Source organism: Melospiza melodia, chromosome 9 (genome assembly GCF_035770615.1).
Source record: "Melospiza melodia melodia isolate bMelMel2 chromosome 9, bMelMel2.pri, whole genome shotgun sequence".
NCBI lineage: Eukaryota > Metazoa > Chordata > Aves > Passeriformes > Passerellidae > Melospiza > Melospiza melodia.
The window spans coordinates 18,319,836-18,343,081 of record NC_086202.1 but is presented as its reverse complement, the minus strand read 5'-3'; the positions used below and the strand labels follow the sequence as shown (position 1 = coordinate 18,343,081).

The following is a 23,246-nucleotide window of genomic DNA, read 5'->3' as shown; positions in this document are numbered from 1 at the left end:
TTCAGGTTTTGGATATACCAAAGGAAGCAGTTAGGGTATCTGAGCTACAATTAGTTGCTGATAGAATCTGCACACTTTAATTGTGGATGATAGGCTCAGTTCTGAGAAGAGAAACACAAAATGATACAGGTGTACATGAATTGCACTGCCTTGCACCACCTTGTCTGTCCTCTGGTTTCTACATGGGCCAATTCCACCTTTTTAAAAAAGAAAGTGGCATATTCTTTCTCTTGCCTGTCCATGAGACATTTTTCTTTTGTCTACTTTTTTTTGAGCTTTGCTGAGTCTTAGCAGTAAATTTAAACTGCTCAGAGTGGGAGGAAGCACTGTCTATTGTTACTGCAGGCCATCTAATTAGCCTTTCATTACTTTTAAAATCCATTTAGGGGCTTGATTTTGATAGTTTAAGCCACTTTGTTCTTCAAGCAAGAATTTCTCCTGCTCTTGTATAGTATTTTTTCAGGTTGTCTGATGTTTTGGTGGCTTGCCTTTGAGCCTCACCTGCCTCATCAAGGGCTACTGTTCTCTTTCAGTTAGAGAATGATCAGAGACCATTCATTTCCCAGCTGAGGATAATGGACATTTCAATATGCTCTATATGTTCTACCATACTGCTTATATACTCCAGTGGTTTTTGAATACTGAACAGAATTTTGAGTTACTATGATGATGCCTTGCCTGATAATGCAAGTATCAGCAAGTAAATACATCTGAATGAAAAAGAGAGACTGACAGTCTTAGGCTGTCAGCTGGAACCAACAAAACCCACTCACTGTCACCTCTTGGGAGATATCTGGATGTCAGGAGATTGTATTCTTCCCAATATATTGCTGTTGAACATTAATACATGGCTCTTTCCTATTAATAGAAACATTTTTCTTATTGCAGGCTTTATTTTTGAAACACAAAGTGATAAAACTATTACATTATGCCTTTGAGTTCAGGAGAGAGTTCTGGTTGGATTGTAACACAGCTTTTCAAGGTCAGTGGTGGAAGCTCTTTCACTTGAATCATTAAAACACAAAATGAACAAAGACTTTGAAACATGAAGCACAGGGAACAACCTTGCATTGAGTAGGGGATGGTGTGGCTTTCTTATAATCTTTCCATCTCTACTTTGTGTCTAATAACATTTGCTGTGTAAGGAATATATTTATGGCAAAGTTTAATGGGCCAAATTTCACTCCACCTGGGTGCCAGCCAGTTTACTGTGAAGTCAGTGTCCATAAAGTGTAATGAAGGACTGTGGTGTAACTGCATTCATATGTGGTCAGGGTTATATTTCCCATTAGTAGTTTAGGCCAGATTGTGAGATCATTTATTCCAGTGAAAATCCAGAATAATTCCATGTTGCTACTCCTGATTTATATTAATTACTTTAAGATCAGCCTGGCCCAGTATAAATAAGACTAAAGATTTTTTGGTACCATTACTGCAAAATGTTCTTTTCTGTACTTACTGAAAGATGCCATGTTTTCTTAACAGTTTTATGATTAGAAACCTAGCTTCAGATTTCTTCTGGAAAAAGACAGGACTAGCTGTATAATGCTCCCCAGTATTATTTTGGCACATCACTTCAACATTACCCTGCTCCAAATGCCTGTTTTTCCAGTGCACTACACCTGGTGTGTAATTTAGATCAGAATGAAACAGTACCAAATATTGCTGGTTACATGGTTTCACTGATAGTGTGATGAACAAAGTGTAGAAAATCAACCACTGAAAAACAGATGCTGAGTCTCAAAACTTTTCAGAGAGTGTGTTAGACCTACAGCCTGTAGGTTTGATTACTCACCAATAATCAAACTTCTTCATTCAGCTTATGGTATGAGACCTAAGCAGGCAGCAAGGATACAGGGAGAAATAACTTCCCTTTATGTCAGGGAATTGTTTTCTTTGGGAAAAAAGAAAAGGTAAGAACTCTTACCCAGTTTCCTTGTGGGCATATCTCAGCCATAGCAGTTTATATGTTGTGATGCCAAGCAATGCAGGAATGCCTTCTGTGCACAGAGAGAGAATTATGAGGAGAAGCAGTTGTGATAAGTGGCAGAGCTGGTTCAAAATGCAAAAATGAGGAGAAGTTTTTAATAAGCTTGATTTCTGGTACTTTCCTCACCTCCTCCAGCTCAGGGGCAGTGCACTGTGGTCCTGGTCTGTAAAGATTGAGGATTTCCCTCTTGTAGCATGGAAATCACACTGCAGGCAGTGTGTGCAATGCTGTCCTTGTTTTTTTGTATGGCCATCAGCATAAAGATTGCATTAACTAATTTCTTCTTATTCTGAGGTAAAGGGGTTTGTGAACTAAGACTTATTTAGACACATAGCAAACCATACAGCCAAACAATATGACATCTTGTTGTCTGCTGCATCTGTGCTGGTATCAGTGCAAAACCACACAGATGCCAACAGAACCAGAACTTGATTCCCTGTGTATAAAACCAGCTCTTTGTGCAGGCACAGTGAAAGTCTTTTATGTGTCTCAAATTTAACTGAGTGTCTCATCTAAACTGGGTTACATAAACCAGGGGGCTTATCCAAATTTTTTTGAGATTTTATTTCTTTAAATGAAAATACTCATATTAAAGCTAAGTGAACCAAATATTGAACAGGCAGAAGGAAGCCTAACGAGACAAAGAAAAACAAACTTCCTATAATTGAGTCATGCTGGAAGCTTATTTCCCCTTATGTCTAGAAGTCTGAAAATTTAAATTGGTGCAGATGAAATCCTGCTGGAAGGAAAGCATTCCACTAGAACAGGGGGTTTGTGAAGAAATGAAGGACTGCATTCTGTCTCTGTAAAATACTGTGATTTTACAGCAGGGATCTCTGTCTTTTATTCAAGTAGAAATTCTAGGGAAGGGGGAAAAATAATTTTGTTTTTAAAACAAGAGGAGACAATTTGCAGTGAGCTGACTGGTTCTCTTCCTGTCTTTGCTAGCAACTAACTGTTAATTTCAATCAAACAACTGTTTCCCATGACATGTGTTTCTGGATCAGTGAAAAAGGACACAACACAGGGCTTTCAAGCAGGCTGTGTTTCTGCAGTGGATAATGAGTTTACTGATAGGAAATGCCAGATTATGGTATTTGTTCACTCACTGATTATTGATCCCTGAATTTTTTCTGATGAAGATGTGTTTTTCCATTGAAATGACATTCATATGTGCTTTTCAGAAATATATACTTGCTTGTTTTTTATGAGGTATTTTTTCACTAATCAAGGCAGTCTGTACACTTCCCTGGATCTACGGGGCGCTATTGCAGTTTAGAGTTCGCTTTGATCCCCTTGCTCAGCTTGGCTGGAGGGAGCTGGCAAAATAAGGAGTGGGAATGACGGTCTAGCCCTTAAAATGAAAACTTCAATAATGAAAATAACAAAGTGGAGACCACAGGTTACAGAGACTGGGACCAAAGACCCATGGGCAGGGCGAACACAGCCAGGTGTGGGGGAAAAGGTGCAAAGGTGCAATCATGAACGTGAACTTGCAGCATGACCTTATTTGAACAGAACCCTGAACCAACTGAGAACAAGAAGCGGAAGCTTGACCAAATGCAGGGTAGTTCTGTTAGCATACCAGCTCCCAGGAACACACAGCTCCCACCGTGACCTGACCAGGCGCCCCCTCAGTATATGGTTTGCCAAGGTCTGAGGTCAAAGCCCTCTGTAGATGCATCTGAGGTGGAAATATCAGCTGGATGAGATCCCACAGGGCACAGCTTGGAAATCACTGGACTAAGGCCGCACAAAAGAAATAAAAGCTGGCTGTCATTTCTTGGTTAGAGTTCTATGAATGCTGGAAGGAGAAAGAGGATGATGCTGGGTAGTCTGATACGATAACTCCTTTCTTTCTGCCTTTAAAAGGAACATGATTAGGATTAAAATTTGGGAAATTATTCTAGGTGGGATGATAAGAAAATGGTGCTATAAACTGTGGAATGTCCATGTCGGCTCTGGAACCAGATGAGAGAAGGGTGGCAGTTTCATCATGTTTCCTGTTATGTTCTGGAAGAGCACTTCTGAAATTGCTTGCCCCTCCCTAAAAACCTTCTAACTTTCTCATTTAAACCACAAACCATGGACTTTGCATAACTAATTTGCATTTGTGCTTTTGTGATTTTCAGACCTTTCAATGCAGTGTAATTTTCTACACAATTACTGGCTGTAGTTCTGTGAGGTCTAAACTCATTGAGATGAGCATAACTATGACACAGCAGTTTGGGAAGACAGGAAAAATTGCTTTTAACACACTGGCCTTTGTTAAGCCTGGCAGTTTCAATTAATTAGCCAGTACTATGAAATAGCAAATAATATTTTGTCAAGTAATAAAATTCTCAAGGTTGCACTATAGTTTTCCACTGAAATCGATCACTTTAGTGAATTAACAGTATTATTGATTTAAAATGGACTCACCAGCAATTGCATCTTCATAGTTTGTTTTTTCAACTGGATTCCAACTTCTAGATATTTATGATACATCTGTATGCCCCATATTACTCTGGGAAGAATTTATTTGCTATTTGTGCCCTTATGGTATAGCTTTCTGTCTTTGAATGGATGGCTAAAGTTTCTAAATATTGGGCTTAACAATTAACATTGTTTGTACATGACAGCACAACTGATTGTTTTTAGGAAAACAAAGCAGTTTATCTGGATCATTGAGATATTAAAGAGGTTGAAAAGATATTAGAAGATGTACATTAGTGTTGTTTACTCATTCATTGACTACTCCATTTTTTTACACATTAAGAGTATTTAATATTCTTCATACATATATCACTTTACATGAAATTCTATATGGGATTTAATTAATTAAAGTTCTTTCCACAACACTAAGAAGGTTAACAACAAGCTAGTTCATAAAAATCAGAACATGAAAATGTCTCAAAAGAGCTCAGGTTAGCAATCACACTGAATGTAGTTGGTAAGACAAATAATGGAAAGGATGGAAAATCTATTTAGTTCTTAAAATTTTCTTCCTGTAAAAACTGGAAGTCAAGTGTTTAACACAATTTATAAAAAAAAATTGGCAGGAACTTAAAAATGAGCAAATGAACACCAATGTGTAACTATTGTAGACTCCAACTGAATTTTGGGGGACCATTTCCCTAATTTAGTTATCTTACAGCTGGCATTTTTTAGAGATGAGAAAATCTGAGATCTAGATTAAAATTACACATATTTCTAAATAATTACAAGATATTTGTTTAACTAAGAATTGTAGGAAAGACAAGGAATGTTGTGCATTAAGCTCATGTTAATATCTCTGTGAGTTATCCTGGAATCCACTATCACTTCATATGTAGCTTGATAGCAGGGGGCAAAGGATATTTTTCAGCTTCCTTTTTTTTTCTGTCTTTGTAGCAGGACAGAACAAAATAATTTTATTCTTAAGTAAAAAAGGTATGATTCTTTTCCTTGAGTCAGTTGATCTGGGCACTGGGTAGAAGAGTCAAGGTGCTGCCTTTGTCCTGCTCATCCTCCCCTCTGACAGGCACTGAGAGGAGCAGGCATGTTCCTTTCAAATACCAGGAGTCTTGGACTCCCTGACAGACTGGGAATGGTATGTTTGGTACATCTAAATGGTGAAATGGAGAAGAGACTTAATTTGGCTCTTGCAGTTTGAAAAACAGACTGTTCCAACTACTGCTAATTTTTAAAGATGTATAAATAGGAATGCACACCCTTTCCAAAGAAGAAGAGCCTTTTCTGTCTTTAAAGTTGTTCACATGCTTTCAATACTGACAACTGGGATTTTCTATGAGACGAAAGATCTGTGATTGGTAACTGCACTTCAAAAAACTTGCACACTGAACATTTCTGTTTGACTACAGGAGAGGAATCCAGAAACCCCAGTGAATTATTCAAGTATTTCAATCACACACAGAAAGAGCTGGGTTGCACAGAGTGGGGAAAAATGCCAGCATGTTGGAAGGAGTCACTTGAGCTTTGCACAGGGACCCAATCACTGACCATAGAGACTGAAACGAAGCTCCCACTTCTTTCTAGGCTTTACATTTGGGTAGCTAGCTTTCTTTTCATAAGAACTAGGTCTGTGTTCCTCCACTGGGCTATCTAGAGCTGTGTAGATGAGCACTGAGCATCTCCTTTGCTTTGATGAGTGCTGTTTCAGCTGGTGTTTCTATGTGAGGAAGGACTCCTTTCCCTTCCCAAGAGGGGCTGTCTGCAGAGATGACTGATCTGGAGGTGGGGATGACAATGTAGAAGTTGGTTTCGTCTACCTGATATGTCTGTGGGGAATGGCAGCCACCACTGGTCTGCTCCCCAATGATGAGAGCTCTGCTCAGTCTCTTCATTATGTGCACAAACTCTTCAGCAGCCCCAGCTGTCATAGCACTGGTAAGGATCACCAGCCCCTTCTGAGAGCCATACCTCTCCCCTGTAAGGTAGGAAAAAACCCATCAGAAATGAATCCATTTTCAGAGTTTTATTTGTATAGTAGAAGCCAAGATAGAGGATTTGCTCCCTACCTGCTATTAACAACCCAAGCAGTTTGGAAATTTACTTTGTGCCTATGAGAGTATTAAAGTCTATTCAACACTAGCCCAGACTATATGCTGTATAAAAGGCTGTCACCCTCGTGGTGCTCTTGTGCCATCAGCTTCTGGCTATGAGCTCCGTGAGGAGAGAAGCCAGCTCATGATTACTACTGTTATCTCTTCTGTGGCTTTGACTTTTAGAGGAACTCCAGATCTCATCAGAATAGCAGAATAGACACGTGAGAAAAATGACATTTTTCACCATTGCAGCAGGAGTAGTCAAAACTCATCCAGAAGCATCTTCAGTTTCACCCTCATCCCTGCTCTAGGAACACAACTGTCATAGATCTTGGCCTGCAACTGTGCAGGCATTATTTTATGAATTTACAATTACACTGGTTTCCCACAGTTTTTTTTATAGCTTGTAAATGGCCTTTGTCCCTATACATGACCTTTGTCCCAAACCCTTCAACAAATACCCCTTTATTATTAGGGTCTGAGCCAAGTATCTGATTTTCTTACATAAAACAGCTGACAGGAATAGGAAGGGCTTTGAAACTTATTTTCAATATATCTGAACATGCTAGATACTTTTCGATAGTTTAGTTTTTTTGAAAAGGTGACTGATGGACAACAACTAGGACTTGATAGCTTGAAAAGTAAACTGCTCTAAAAATGTCAATTTATGAGTAAGTAATAGTATGACATATAATTCTCATGCTAAATTCTAAGAGAGGGGCCCAACAGCATGGTAATTAATTTTCACACCATCTTTTGTCTTCTCATTTCACTATAAACATAATAACCATTAAAATACTCTTTTCACAGTAGATCTATATAATACAGGACCAAATCCAGGTCCTTTGAAGTTAATATGAGTCTGCCAGTTCTCTTTGATGGGAACTGGAGTGTGTCCATAGAAATCATATCCCTAAGCACAACCCACCTCTGACCGCCTGGAAAATAGATGGGCCCTGCAGACTGGGACAGAATTTAACCATTTCAGCATGATCCAGGCCAACAACTGCACACACTGTTAACTTTTTTGCTGCTGTCTTAGCTTAAGAGGGGGAAATAATTAACTCCCATGTTTTAGGCTTCTTAGCACTCTAACTGCAGCCTATGAGTAGTGAAGAGCTCTGTTTCTGCATCTTGCAGCATCCTTTCAGCTTCCACAAACTGGGGCAGGGTACGTGTGGGGTGTGTGTGACTCATTGCCAAATGCTTCAAACTCACCCAGACGTACAAAATTTAGTGTTTTTCTTTCTCTTGTCTGGACAAACTGGGGTATTATGGTGCTTTCATCTACTGATGTAGAGGATGATGCAGGTAGGTGGTAGGGACAATGAATAAAACTGTATGGGAGTGTTGGAAGAGACCTTACTAGAGGTCCAGGCAGCACTGGATTAATTTTTAATTTTAGCAACTTTTAAAAGCAACAAGTTACAGCTGCTGTACACAGTATTTGGCTAAACTTCTGGGGACCAATTTACAGACCTCTGTGCCTAACATAGCCTATTTCAAGGAATGATAAATTGTTTATTTGTAGATGGCATTGAGTGACATGGCTGAAATGGACATTTTTTGTTTCTACATTCTTTACACAGCTTGAGCTGATCATGGCAGGTGCTTCTACCAACTAAGTTACAGGATTTAATGGCTCACTTTAAAATGACAGGGAGAGACATCTGAAATGGAAAGCTATGCTGAAAATAAATTGTCATTTACCTTTGAGCTGAGGCTGGGTCCATATTTCCTTTACTGAGTCACTGGGTCTGTCATAAACTTTGTCCAAGAGAATTGGGTGTCCTTCATCAAAGAAATAGGAGCATAGGATTGCTATAGGTGTAGTGGAGCCTCCAATATTGTACCTTTTCAAAAATTAAACATATTAAGGAAACAAGTAAAAATTTGTGTCAGGCAGTAAATCTCCCTTCCAAATATTGTTCTTTAATATCAGTCTCAAAAAGGCTTATGGCTACATTTTGATATATTTATAGTCATTCTCCCCTATCAGCATTTGCATGTCTATCAGATAAGCAAAATCCTGTCTAAAAGTGTCAGACTGTTATTGCCCACAACTAACTTCCAAAGCAAACACAAAACTTAAAAGTCTATTTTTTTTCTTGATGTTACTTAGAAAAAAAAAACAGAAAGTAAGCAAAGACTGGATCTGCAGAGAAACATCAGATTATTGTTATTCTCCTCTGGGTAACCTATTCTGTTCCTGGCAAGGCAGCAATACCTAAGCCCTAATACATAAAAGTAGATTCCAATGAAAGCAACGCATGTTTGTAGAACTGTTGTGTTCTTATTTTTGCTACACAAAATTAGAAAACTTAGTGGTTTTAATGAGGTCTTTTTTTTGTGCCTTAAGATTGTGTTAGTTACTTCATTTAGCACACTCATAATTGAAAACTTTGGTTGCAGTTCAATTCCATAGCAGTCTCTGAAGATTAATTTTACTGAAGTGCCTGTCATTGGAGAACCCCTGCTATGAATACACACAATTAACTACCAAAACATTTTTGCCTGTGACTTTTCACTAATACTAGAGCACATACAGCTCTAGAGATGTTTGTACTCTATTTACTGATAGTGTGGATTCAGTGCTTTCCTGTAGGTGATTTTAGGAGTACCCAGCACAGGCATTCCAGCAAAAACCTGCTGAAAAATGACTTTATTCAGTTCAATCTATGGCTATGACTTTTCACCTCCAGGAAAGGATCCAACAATCCAGGATGCCTTTGTTCTGAAGAGTGAAGTGTTTATTCTTCAGCATTTGGGAGCTGTATGACTGACAGTGTGACTGGCTGGAAGTTAAAGAGCCATCTCCAGCGTGTCCCCAGTGGTGCTGTGATAGTGGTGCTGCTGCTGCCCAGCCCAGCAGGGCCAGCACAGCCCAGCAGAGCCCAGCTCACACAGGTGCCACCAGTGCTGCAGGTGGTGGCAGGCCGGGCAGTGCTGGAACACTCCCCTTGCAGACAGTGACACTTTAGTCAGTAATAACGACTGAGCAGGTGCCAGAGTTTTAACTTAACTCTAGGATGCTAGTACTCCTTCTTACAGATGTCATGTGTGACCTTAGGGAGGCCTTTTAGTTTATCAGTGCCTCCTATCAATGCTGAGAGGGTTAAAAAGATGAAGTTCTTTACTAGCACAGCTGTTCTGTGAAGGGGGACTGTCAAGGTGAGAGACATTATGAATTCTGGTTAATCCCATGCAAAATTGAAATTATCCAAATATGAAGTTCATGAGTGACCCAGCTGTTTCAGGGAGGGCAACTTGTAAAATGAGAAACATTATTCATTACAGTTAATCCCATGCAAAATTCAAATCATCAGTCTTAAAATTATAAGATTAGCTAACAGAAAATTTCAGAAGGATTTTTTAGGGTTTTATATGCCTTCAGAGACTGGGTCTTTTATGTGCATTCAAAGGACTGAAAATTCATTAAATAGTAAAAGAATAAATCAAAACCAAACAACACATGACAAGAGCTATAATGATGCCATTTGGTACCTGAGATGTGATTTCATATTTGCTGTTTCAGTGCTCTCAGCCCTGAAATTTTTAGGTTGGGAGAAACCTGGGGTGAGAAAGACAAAAGTCCCAATGCTATCTCAAGTCTAGTGGAAGATGGTGGAGCTTTTGCTGAATTCAAATTCAGTCATGGGTGTGTTATGTTGGTTGCTGCCTTGCCTCTTCTGTGCTCACACAGTGAGATCTCTGTTCTCATCATTGTGCTCAACTTTTCCGCCCTATGCTGAAAATCCCACAAGAATATTAAGATTACCAAATATTAAGAGCCCTGTGATAACCATAGATGCAAGTGGTTCTAACATTAAAACCAAGTTCTTACAAAGTCCGCCTTTGGTTTATATTTGTAATGTTCTGGGCTCACACACATTAGCTCTGGACCACAACAAGGAAATTACTTCCCTAAATATTCTGTAGGAAATGTACATTTTTATATTAATGTACATTTTTATATTAATCTGCTTTGATAGCTGGTGACAAATGGATGACATCTTATGGCTCATAAGATCTGGAGCCCTGTTGACACACCAGAGTGTCCAGCAGAATTCTAAGCAGAGAGAGAAGGTGCACGATGCTGCAGCTTGGTGCAGCAGGGCCCGGGAGGGCTACAGGACCTCTGAGCTCCTCTGTGCACAGGGCCCATTCTGGACAGACCTGATTGCCCAGAATTATTTAGCACTGCAGATATGGCAAATTAAATTAAATTAAATTAAAGGCCACAGCCTTAGACGGGGTCTGTCTTTTTGACTGTTGAATCACTTGAAGTACACTACATGAAGTAAAAGATTTATTTTTATATATATGTGGAACACGGAGAGTTAGATTAGAGAAATAAAACACATGTAAGGTCCAGATTTTCATTCTGCAAACTATTCCCTAAATTTGCCTACTTAGTTCTAAACATCTCAAGTGATAATACAATTTATCTTGAGATATACTTCCAGACTGTTATTATTTTCCTTGGCTGTTTTCCTTTTCTCATTCAATCCTAGCAATGTTAGCCTGTAAACAGGACAGCAAGCCATGTAAAGCTAATTCACTGTTACAAATAAAATGCTGCTTTGAAAGAGCTTTGGTTATTTGCCATTCAAAGGTTTACCTCATGTCTATGATTAATGCATCTGTGTGAACAATCTTCTTCCAAACATGCTCTATCATTAGGTCAGACACCTGGGTTAGAAGTTCACTGTCTCCAAACATATCAAATCTCAGATAGCCAATATTATTTTCAAATACATTTGTGTGGAATGAAAATTTAATCAAATCTTCAAATACTTCTGGTGGAGGGATCTGAAAGAGTACAGAAAAACAAAACAAATCATTTGCTGGCACTAGTTTAACACAAAATTATGTGGGTTGTGTTTAATCCAGGTGGGATATGTGTGAGGAATGTGACCAAGTTTGAAAAACATAATAAATTTTACAGTATATTTGCACACTAAGCATAGGTTAGCATTGCCTGATGAATTTTTGCACAGGATAAGGTTTATCAATAACACCCAGAATCCGGATCAGCCTCCTATATCCCAGAGCTCAGTTTCTTTTTCAAAAATATAAGCATTTCCTTGAAGCAAAGAGGCTGCAAGAGCAATCCCAGCCTGCAGCACAGATCCCAGGCCTGCCACCCAAGCCCACACGTTGCCTTTAGAGTTGCTTCTAAACTCAGCACCTGGGACTTCCATAATCTCTTGGTTGGCCTCATGGCACAAACAGCTGCTGGCTGCAGGTGCGAGTGCCCCAGCCCCTCTTAGTGACCCAGTCCCTGTGAGAGAGAGGAGCCTGATGTGTGGGGCATGTGCTAGGATGCTCATGATGCAGATATGTTAAATCTCTTGTGTGGTGGCCACGTGCCTGGAGCCTCACGTGTTATGTTGTGATTTATTTAATTTTGCTTAGCTTATGTTATTAAAGAGCAGACATTTTTTAGCAGCAATGTGTAGCCTAATAAAGTTCTCCTAGTAACCCCTGTATGCACTGAGACACAGCCAGCTCCTATTGCTGAACTTTTATTTGTATGCAGGATCTGAAAATGGAATAGTCTGCCTCAGCTTGAGATAAGAATTTAGAATACATATGACTTATATGACCATCAGCCATTTGGTCTTTTGTCCTCAGGGTTGCTGTGAAAATGGTGTTATACCTTGTTTTTAATCAGTTGCCCTCTGCCGTCGCTCATCCCCAGACAATCCATGCTTTTACACTCAAAAGAACGAGGAGTCAGCCTGAGCCATGTGCCGGAGGGGCTCTCCCCGTCTACAACATGCCACGGAACTGGGCAGGCACCAGGGCACTCTGCAACCGCAGAGAATTCAAGTGGTCTCCTGACCTCTGTATAGGGTCTGGCCTGGAGCTGTGCTCCTGCCAAAAGCAGGTCTGCCACAGCAGAAGGAGTTTTTTCCAAGGTGTGTGAATGTGTTTGACACAGATTGAGGCTACTTAGGGGAAGATTACCTTCCATATGACACTTTATCATTCAGTCCCTGATGTATGCCAAAATTATCAAAATTTCAATCATTAATTTAAAAGCCCTGTTGGCCACTAGCTGCTGACCTGATGATAAAAGCAAACTCTTTTCTGTACTCTTCTTTATCACTATACCTTGTGAAAATAACCATTGTATCTGGACTGTAAACAATCAGTCCAGCACTGCTGGGTTTGTCATTTCCAATCCACTTCTCAGTGACAGCAGTAATACCTGATCTGCCCACTGTACTTTGATTAACTAATCACAGTTTTGAAAAATACATCCAGCATGCATTGATTGTTCTGACAGAACTTATGTCTAGTTCAGAGATACTGGTCCCTCCTCAGGAGGAAAATAAAAAAAAACATCACTCATTAGTAACATCTACAAATAAAATTGATCTGTTAATCCCAGCCACTTGCTAATGATATTTAACTGAACACACAAATGTCTTATCTCTGTCTCCAGTGATAACTGCTAAATGCATACCCATAATAAACATGTTAGAGTAATTGTCTGATAAATTTTTTCTCTACTTGTTCTTTTACTGTGATGCATCTCATTTTTTTCCCATGAGAACTTCAGTTTTGATAACTTTTGAAAATGCATTATAAATTTCAAGGTGGGAAGGTTGCTCAACCCAGGTCTCATGGGGTGAAATAAATGTGCAAGGACCTAAATGAAAGCTCTTCATGGCTGCAAGAAAAGGTATGAAAATGTATCTATTCTAAAAGTTTGAAGACTGGAAATCAGATGAAAAGCTCTCAGAATGTAATTTTGGGGTGCCAGGGAATCTTTCAGCAAAAGAGGTGAGGAGCCAGTGACTGATATTAGAGAGTTACTGCCCTGCAAAACTGCAGGTTCATGACACTGGCACGTGAGTTACATGCCAGTAAGGAGGTAAATGGTACCTAAGGAGGTAAATCAAGCTTCAGGATGGAACCACACGCTCTCCTTTGGAAGGCAGGGCTCTGTTTGCTGGCCAAGGACAAGCTGGGACAGGATGCAGCTGAAAGTAAGAACTGCTGCTCAGTCAGACAGTGTTTACATACAAATGACTTGTTAAATATCAATCCTCAGGTGCACACTATAAGCAATGTGGCTACACTAAAGGACCTCCAAGCTAACTCCACTTTAAGTCAAGGAAAAATGTTTTTTCATTAACACTATAAGGGTCTGCAGTCCTATTCTGCAGACCCCTTTCACAGGTGAGTGGTGTAAGTAAAACGCATGATGTCACACAAAATAGGACATTAGAATTCTGCTTTAGGACTTGTGCATGGAGTTTGATCCCTGATTCTGACACAAACCCCAGACATTGGCAAACCACTTTTCTAAATGTGCCTCTCTTCTCTCTTTTCTTTCTTTTCATATCTCCCTTGTATTTTCTATTTAGATGGAACCTGTTTTTCCATAGCTATTTTTGTGCTGACCAATGTAAGATAACTCTGACTTCCATTATGGATGCTAGTGCTGTCAACTGCTGGCTGTTAAAATATTATCAGCAAACACCCTTGCAATACCATTTCAAACCCTGAGATTAGTTTAAGAACCATGAGATCAGGAGGGCTGAGTGGCAGGGCTGCACTTTCCTCAGAACATTTGGGTTCCTTGTGTACCCTCACAAGCTGGAATGAAATTGTTCATCAGCCCCCAGCTCAAGGACTGAGCAGGCTCAGCTCTAGCCCTGACAGCTCCTTCTCACTTGCTCTTAACAACACACATTTTACTGGGTGATTTCCAGGCAATCCACCCTAGTACGTCACCAGCCTTACTATTAGAAAGATGTTTTTAAGATCTAGTGTAAACAGTCTAAGTTGTAACTTTGTACTGTTTAAGTGCATTGCTTCTTGGCCTATTTACTATGGACATGGGAAGAGATTATTCTTTTCATATTTGAAACAGTCTCTTACGTATCTCAAGACTGTTTTCATGTGTCCTCTCAGTTTTCTTCTCTCTGGAATAAACAACTCAAACATTTTAAACTTTTTGAAGGCTACTTTTATTAATTACTCTCTTTACTCCTGTCCCTCTTTTCTGCTGTCTCCATACTTGAGCCACATCTTTCCAGAAAAACATTGCCCAAAACCTTACATATTATACTCTAGATGAATTTTCTTTAGAGTTAAATGTAGCAGAAGATTTCATGTCTTCCTGATTATATTCTTCCTTATCCATTCCAATTTGATGATGATAAGTATTTACTGCAACAGCTTGACCCTATTGACTTGTGCTCAGGTTATGAACTCTGAAGAACCCATTTACATTTTTACAGGACTCCCCCTAAACAAGCTACTTTTTTCCCAGAATTGTGCAGTGAACAACTATCACCCCAGAAACAAGCAAGCAAAGATTGCAAAAGGTGAAGAGCCAATGAAAGTTAAATATGAGACATTTTTCTCTTGCATAAACTTGCATGGACTTTACTGTGGTTATGTTGATATAAATCAACATGATATGGGCCTACAACAATTCTTTTTTCACTTGTTAGCAATAGATGTAGGAATTTGATTATTTATTTTGACACTTGGAGGCTGTCCATTTTGATTTCACTCATTAATGAAGGGATACAAATAAACTGTACCTCTGTCTGGTGAAACATCTCTAACTATTGCCTCCTTCAGCAAGTGCAATACTCTCCTATATATAGATATTAATCATCTGGAAACAAAAGGACTTGAAATGCAAGAAAAAATTTAAAAAGAAAATCTCTTTTTACAAAGGATTAGTAAAGGATTAATAAATAATAAAAGGATTGCCTTTTATTCTGATATTAGTTTTTGCCTGATATTCTGATCATTTCCAGCTGCTCATCTAAACTGTCATTACAAAAACTCCCTTAGGTGTAAAGACTGCCCTAATAGTGTTTGGTCAATAAGAATGGCTCCAAATAATTACTCAGGGTGACTCCTCATCATTTAAAATGGACATAAACCTTATGCTAAAATCAGGCAGCAGTTCTTCCATAGGTAGACAGTCACAAACACAAATGTTTCAGTATGTAGAGGAAGGTTTGACTATAGAGGGAGAGAGAGACAGAAGAATAAGAAGCAAGGATTATTAAACTGCAGGTCAGCAAGTATACAGAGCTCTGCCTTATAAGCAAAATGTTATTTTCTGGATCACAAAAAACATAGACAAAATTTGTCTCAAGGAAGTCTGACTTTGCAAAGTGGCATTTATGCAGCTGACAGCTCTGACTAGCAGTGACCTTGCTGCTGCTTAGAGGAGACATATTCACTCCTCTGTACTATGCTTCAGCAGCTATTCTAGTGCAGCAGATGCACAGGTCTGCATGCATTTCACTTGTCTGTCTCCCATGTCCCATCCCATCCTTCCTGTAGTTATTCATCATCACTGTGTTAATTGTATTGGATCTGCTTCACCATCAAGGTCATTAACAGTAAAATTCCACTGTCAAGGGAGAGGGTGGTTTGGAAGATAGGTAGCACAAGAGAAAAACTAGCTCTTGGGTTTTTAAGGAATAATGTGATATAGATCAAGAGAGACACTATGTCCACGTATTGGGTTGCTGAATTTAATTTTTCTTAAATTTACAAATGCAGGTACTTCCATCATATATGCTTCACTGTACTCTAAAGGTATTTGCTCTCCTGGGTATTCTGAAATGTTCCACAGAAAGCATTCCTCTTATGGCTGCAAAAACAAAACAGGAGGTGAAGGTACTCTTGCTGCCCAGGGCTCTGTAGAATGGGAGAATTTTCTTTTACCTCCATCTCAAGGAAAATCCTTTAATGACTTCAGTGTCTTCGTTACCATCTTAATGCTCTCTTGTCTGACTCCCCATTTCCTCCAGCAGTATGAGGGAATGCTTCTGCCTCTGGAAACCATTTTTGTCTCATAAGAGATGTGATTCTCTGCTCTTTATATATTATTTCACCTTGGGGAAATTTCACATTTGTCCTAATTTTCATGCACATTGATGCGATTTCCTTCTTATAGATGTGTCCCTTACCTCTCCCAATCATTTTGCTTGACAAAGAACTATGGTAAAACGGAGGCATTGAATAACATAATGGCATTTCTTCACTAGCTCTATCAGAATCAGAATTTTATGTCATGTGACAAATAAGATACTTGTCCCCTATGTTGTGTTCTTGACGTTTAAGGTCCCAATAAAGTAAGATCTGAACAAGTGAAAGCCACCAAGAGTATTCATTAACAACCTTCAATGAATGCAGTGACTAATTTACAAGATTTTTCCATGTTGTAGAATGGGGAGAAATTATGATATGTTGCTACTGGTATGTTGATAATAGCTGAGCATGGAACTCTGCTTTGACTCTAGTCAAATGCATTGAAATATCTTTAGAGTGAAGTTTTCTTCACACAACCAAGTTAAGAAGGAGAGTGCTGGAATAGAAAACTCCTTTAATTAATTATTTCCATTTAATCTTAGAGGCAAGAATGGGGACAGCATCTCTTGGTTAACAAATTTGAAAAAAAAAAATCCATCCCTGGCAATGCCTAGATTTTGTCCTTTACCTTAGTATTTGTGATAATACCACAAAGGTCATGGCCACTTTAAATCATGCATGCCAAAAATTTCAGAGTGTGGAAGTCCACAGATTTCCTCCCCCAGGAAACATTTAATAGTTACCTGACACTTGGTCTACTCTGGTTCATTGCAAAGGCAAATGCATTCTCTTCAAAAGTAATTTTATGAGTCCCTGGAGAAAATACGTCTCTGATAGCCCTGCTAGTGCAGTAGCCAGAAAGCAGCTAACTCCATCCAAGAAAGGGATCAGGTTATCCTAGCCCTCTATTTAATTTGAAGATGGAATTTTAACAAGTGCTCCTGGGAGCTCCCTCCAGCACAACAATGAACAAGAAAGATTGCCAAGGCAGACCAGAGTATAAACACTCGGGCTCAGAACAAAGCACAGACTGTTATGCAAACCACACAGCAAGGGCAAAAGTAGATTATTAAAAATCAATTTCTCCCTGGGGTCACCTAACTTCCACCCAGATACTTCTTCCAAAATATTTCTAGGTCACTGGGAAACTGTCCGATGCTGAGCATGAGATACAATTAGAACAACTTTCCACTGCAACTATCAAAGGAGTTGCTGATTATTCTGGGGTAATAGATGTCATCTGCTACAATTTTATATAGTGAGGTCCATCAAAGAGCACATGGCTGCATGTTTAGTGAGTTGTATGCATTTACTCTAGTCCAACTAAACTTCCATCAAATTACAACCTGGGTTTGAAACCAGAGAGTTTCTGAATTAATTACAGCCGAAAAAGCTGCATCATTGAAAGAGGAGGGATCATAGAAACAATGAGATATCTTACCTCAAACTCTGAAACCCTACATTTTTGCTTGTAGGATATGGCAACTGAAATTCACAGCCTGAAGGTTGTTTCCAAAATCTACGCACCCAGAACTACCATCTAATTCCCCAAGCTACTCCCCTAAGTGTCAGAGGCAGCTCAGCCCACAAAACCTATTCAGGCATTGGCTTCTCCTCTGGGTACAGGTAAATCTGGATGGTTTGGGCTAGAAAAAAGATAAGGTATCTGACTTAACGCTCCCATTCCAGCTGCCATCTCTATAGCTGAGGATGAGAGAGCTGTACCTGTTTTGGCATGAACCCTGGGATGCTGTCCTTGGCATGTTCAGGGATGTAGAGTAATTTCAGGTGTTCATCATCAGAAAGAGCTTGTAAGATGGCAGTCACCTTCCCAGCAAGTTCTTCCTCTGTATTGATCCTTTTATTGTCTTTGTTGATGTTTTTTGTGAGGTTGGATGCTATAACAGACCCAATGTCCACAAAGGCATAATTATCTACCACAAGCTTGCCCACAGTTTGCAGCACCTGTGGCACCCGGGCACGCAGGTTGGCAATGTGCTGAGCTACAGCCATGGCTTCGCTGGCCTGAATGGTGATGTGTGGCTCCACCCCAGACACACTCCATACTTTTCCAGTGACTGGGCTGAGCACCACTTGGCTGGGTATGGAGGCATACAGGGAGCTGTTCCCAACACGATAAATGCCCACCGAGAGGGATCCGCCGACTGTGGGCTCACCGACAACAGTGGCCCGGTGCAGGTCCTTCATAGAGCGAGTGAAAGCTTCAGCTGCTGAGCCGCTCATGTGGCTTGTTAGGATGTAGATGTCCTTGAGGGAGCCGTATCTCTTGCCAGTGAGCTGGGGGAGAGTCCACACCTCTGTGCTGCGGGAGGTACTACGATCAAAGACAGTGTAGAGGTGTTTCCGAGGCTCGGGGTCAAAGAAGTAGGAGCAAAGTATTGGGATGGCAGTGGAGTAGCCACCTGTGTTGTACCTCATGTCGATGATCATGGCATCCGTGTCCACCAGCTTGTTCCATACCATCTGCAACAGCTGTGGCCCAATGGCCTTCACTGTCTCTGCCTCAGCCATCATATCAAAACGAAGGTAGCCCAGGTTCCCTGGCAATACCTCAATTTTGAAGAGGGCCTCAATGATGTAGCTCAGCTCTTCAGGGCTGGGAATCACATTGGGAATCTGCTCTTCTGGTGTTGGTTCCACATGGCTGTGGAAGACATGAAGCCGGTGGTCTCCAGAGGCCTCCTGCAAGTCAGTGGTGAGCTGGGAAGCCAGAGTCTCGGGGTCTATAGCTGATCTATAACCTCCTTGGGCCCGTTTGGTGCTGAGCATGGCACTGGCCTTAGCAGCCACCTCTGGGATGGCATAGTGAGCCTCCAGAAGCTGCCCAGTACCCTCCAGAAGCACTCCCATGTTCTTGTGGAAGGCCAGTACTTCTTCAGCCTTCTCCAGTGCATCCTCAGCCAACACTATGGCATCAGGAACAACTCCTCCACCCATCCAGCTTTCCCCATGGTTGTCAATGAAGGTGATAACAGGAACCGTGATAGTCAGGCCGCGGGTTATTCCCGGCCCGGGCTGCAGCAGAGGGAAGGTCCGGGTGTGCGAGAGGCTTCCTGCTGTGATCTCCCCGACCAGCGTGGCACGGCCCAGGGACTGCATGAGGTAAGCAAACTCCTCAGCAGCTGTAGCAGTGTGGTGGCTGGTGAGCAGGTAGATGCCACGCTTGGCCCCATAGGACTGGCCCAGCAGTTCTGCCTGGCTGTTGTGCTCCTGGGTACGGTTGGTGCGTCTGTCATACGTTGTGAAGAGATGGACAGGACCAGCAGCAGGATCCTGAAAATAGGAGAGTAGCACGGGCACAGCAGAGGAGGAAGGGCCTCCAACGTTATAACGTAGGTCCATGATCAAGTTCTCTGTGTTTTGAAGGGGTTCCCACACTTTGTGTACAATGTAAGGCCCCAGCTTTACAAGCACAGAGGCATCTGAAAATTCATCAAAGCGCATGTAGCCAATATTGCCTGGCAACACTGACACCTTGAAGACGGTATCCACCAAGGCGTGCAGCAGCTGCTCATTGTCAGGTAAGTCAGCTGCTGTTCCAACTGGCTTCTCAGCTGGGGGATCAGCAGCTTCACCTGGCATCATGACTCGGACTGTCAGGCGGGGGTCGTCAGATAAGGCCTGCAACTCAGTGTTGAGTTTGGTGGCCAAGTCCTCAGATGACTGCACAGAAGAGAAGTCAGAGGCGGCCAGGCGCCGCAGCAGAGCAGGCACTCTCTCCACTAAGCTGTAATTGTCCTTTATTATGTTTTTGAGGTGACTAATGGTGCCAGGCACTGCTCTGCGCACTGCCAGGATATCCAAGGATTTCTGCAAGGCATGCTCTGCCTCAGAAGCCACACACGGCATCACCCCACTCACTTCCCAGCTCTGTCCACCCCCACTCAAGGGGCTCACAGATCGTGACACAGGAACCATCATATAGAAATTGGAGGGACCAATACGCAGCTTCTGGATGTCCAGTGAGCCCCCGGCTGTCTTCTCTCCAACAGTGATAGCTCTGTTCATGTGCTTGAGAATGTAAGCCACATCTTCAGCCACTCCTGTGGTGTGATGGCTGATCAGAACAATGACATCCTTGTCTTTGCTGTACCTCTCTCCCAACACCTTTGGCAGTGTCCATATCTCTGTGGTGGTGTTGGAGGGACGATTGTATACAGTCTCAACATGCAGTCTCTTGTCTTGTTCATGTAAGTACGAGATGATGAAGGGGAGGCCAGAAATCTGTCCCCCAGTGCTGTGACGAAGATCTATCACCAGGGCAGATGTGTCTATCAGTGTCTTCCAGACCTTGTCCACCAGAAAGGCTCCAACTTTCTGCACAACTTCCTCTCCTATGATATAATCAATCCTCAGGTAGCCAACATTGCCTTCCAGCTTGTCATACATGATCACATGCTCAATAAGACTCAGGAGTTGCTCACGGGTAGGGGAACCCTCAGCTTCTTGTTTGGGAACTGCATGTGGCAATGGCTCGTAGGAAATCACCAGTCTCGGGTCATTCAGAGCACCCTGCACTCCAGCTGTCAGGACGCTGGCCAGCAGATTTGGATCTGAGATGTCCAGGATCTCTCCGCTCTTGATTGCTTGTTCAATGGCTTCTTGCATTCCCACTAGGTTTTCAGGATAGCAGTAATTGTCCAGAAGGACTTTAGCCATGTCCAGCACTAGAGTTGGCTGAAAGATTTCCTCAGCAGGTATGCTGCATATGATCAGTGCTGAAAACAGCAAGAAATGTGTCCTGGTCATTTTGTCGTTGTACGGAATAGAAAAGAAGTCAGAAGCTCTTATCGGTCAGGATGAACATAGCTCCCCAATGACTCTGAATCACACTGAAATCCCTGTGTTGAATCCAGGTGCACTGAACAGATCTCTTATCTGCATTAAACCTTTAATCTCATTAAAATGTAGTGCATCATCCAAAGTGCACCAATAGATGAAGTTCAGCTCCTTACTACTTCACAGGCCTCTTATGAAACAGTAATGAACTCCAATCATCAAGGAAGATCTTTATAGCAGTAAATTGTTTCCAAAAGGTAGTGTACTGCCTGTTGCAAACTGGTCCTGGCTTATCCTGGAAGTGGGTAGCTTAAATGCAATACTGATTTTTACCACAGTTAGAACAGCAATGATCCTGCCTTTTACCATTATTTATGAAGAGCTTATACCAGGAGATTCTTCACTGACTAAGTTGTATCAATATTTAATATTCTTTCAACAGTTGTTGACAATACATTGTCTTTGGTGTTTTTTAGTCAGAGCTGCAAAGGACTGTTCATACATTCTATGACACAGGGTTCCAAACAAGGAACTCCAGACATTTAGCGCAGCTCATAAAATCCAAGGTAATGACAGCCTTTTAATTTCTGTGCTGAGAATTGCCAGCATTTTAAACAGGACTTTGAAACACATTTGCCTCAACATAATACAGCTAAATCTGAGATGACTTTAATCTTCACAATTTGCACTCAATTAGGATTTACTTGTAATACCGTTGGGTAACATATGGTCATGTCTGATGACAGCTCCCAGCCAATAGACTTCAGGCTCAACATACCAAAATAGAATGTGGGGGGTTGTTTTCTTCTGCTCACAATGTATTTGAGACCCTATTGTATTAAGAGTTTGAAAGAGGATCAGAATATGCAGCATGCAGGCTGTACCACTCTGAGCTCCAGTATGACATGACAAAGATATACAGGAACAGATTCCTGGCCTCAAATCTGAAATGATACTCTGTTTGCTGGAGGTAGCCACAAGAATGGACTCTGAAATCTGGGAAGAGCATGTTTCTGTACTCTGTCAAAATGTTGCTACATATGAATGCATGTGGAGGGAGGAGTCCAAAGATGGTCTGAGCCTGGCTGGATGCACTCTGTTGGCGTGTGAGTGTCCTGAATGAAGCCTGCCACTCACAGCTTTCAACTTTCTGTGCAAAGGGTGTCACAGATGTTAGACACAAGGTGCTAACAGTTACCTCATCTTACTCAGAATGTAACAGACATGGATGAATTGCCATGAAGACAATAGTCAGAAAGGAGACAAGAACAGAACTGCAATTGAGTATTTTTAATCAGTGTGGCAGATATTAGCTCTGCCTTCCATACCTAAATGAGGTCTATCTATCACTGCTTAACTCTTTACATGACAATTTTTTCCATAGCATTTAAGGAAGTATTTCCAGTTATGAACAATATTCTTCTCCAGTGAGGCCTTATATAGAGGTTAAATATCACAAAATGGCACTTTCCTGCCTGTGATTTCTATATAATATTATTGTAAGATAAGAAAAATTACTTTTCTATATTTTCCTGACATTTGTTTTGCTTTTATCACAGTCTATAAAGATTTTCATATCAGAAGTGCTGGAAATGGTAGCTGAGCTTCTTATGAAGCAAAAATACTGAGAAATATATACAGTATTGTGATTAGATAAGGCAAAACCCCACAGCTCAATTTATCTCTCAAGTTAAGCACATTTATTCTCATGTACTTTATTGCTGCCACATAAAAAAAAAAACCCCAAAAAAAGCTTCATAATGTAAATGTAAAATTAAGGATTTTTTCCAACATGCACAATTTAAAATGCTAGGACAGTGGAAAAAATTATTTTTCCTCACTGGATCGGTTCAGTAATCTATTTCTCTTGAAATTCTATATGAATATTCAGTATGGATTTCTGAATTCAATGTGACATGTAACTTTCACTGCTACCTTGGTAATTCTTTACAGATGGTGTTAGAAGTTAAGAATCCTTTCTGTGTGGTGTGAGTTCCTTAAGATTTGGAGAATGACTATTTGCTTACTCATTTTGAGGCACATATAGCTTAAATTTTTATCAAATA

The 23,246-nt window shown here is 40.8% G+C and overlaps 1 protein-coding gene across 1 annotated transcript; it reads right to left on the bottom strand.

Moving 5' to 3' along the window:
• Positions 1-6,034: 6,034 nt before the first annotated feature.
• On the bottom strand, positions 6,035-21,150 carry RBP3 (retinol binding protein 3). Its single transcript, XM_063162850.1, has 4 exons — positions 18,106-21,150; positions 11,138-11,328; positions 8,227-8,369; positions 6,035-6,398 (listed from the first exon to the last, which is right to left on the bottom strand). The coding sequence occupies exons 1-4, from the start codon at positions 21,148-21,150 to the stop codon at positions 6,070-6,072; spliced, it is 3,708 nt and encodes a 1,235-aa protein (XP_063018920.1). The 3' UTR covers positions 6,035-6,069.
• Between the last annotated feature and the right edge of the window lie 2,096 nt (positions 21,151-23,246).

Bases quoted from the DNA above. Each gene is read 5' to 3' on its own strand.
- RBP3 (XM_063162850.1), bottom strand. From the start codon at position 21,150: ATGACCAGGACACATTTCTTGCTGTTTTCAGCACTGATCATATGCAGC. The intron at 11,329-18,105 runs GTACAGCTCTCT...GTACTCTTTCAG, and splicing joins CAGGGTTCATGCCAAAACAG to ATCCCTCCACCAGAAGTATT. The intron at 8,370-11,137 runs GTAAACCTTTGA...ATTTTTGAAAAG, and splicing joins GCATTAATCATAGACATGAG to GTACAATATTGGAGGCTCCA.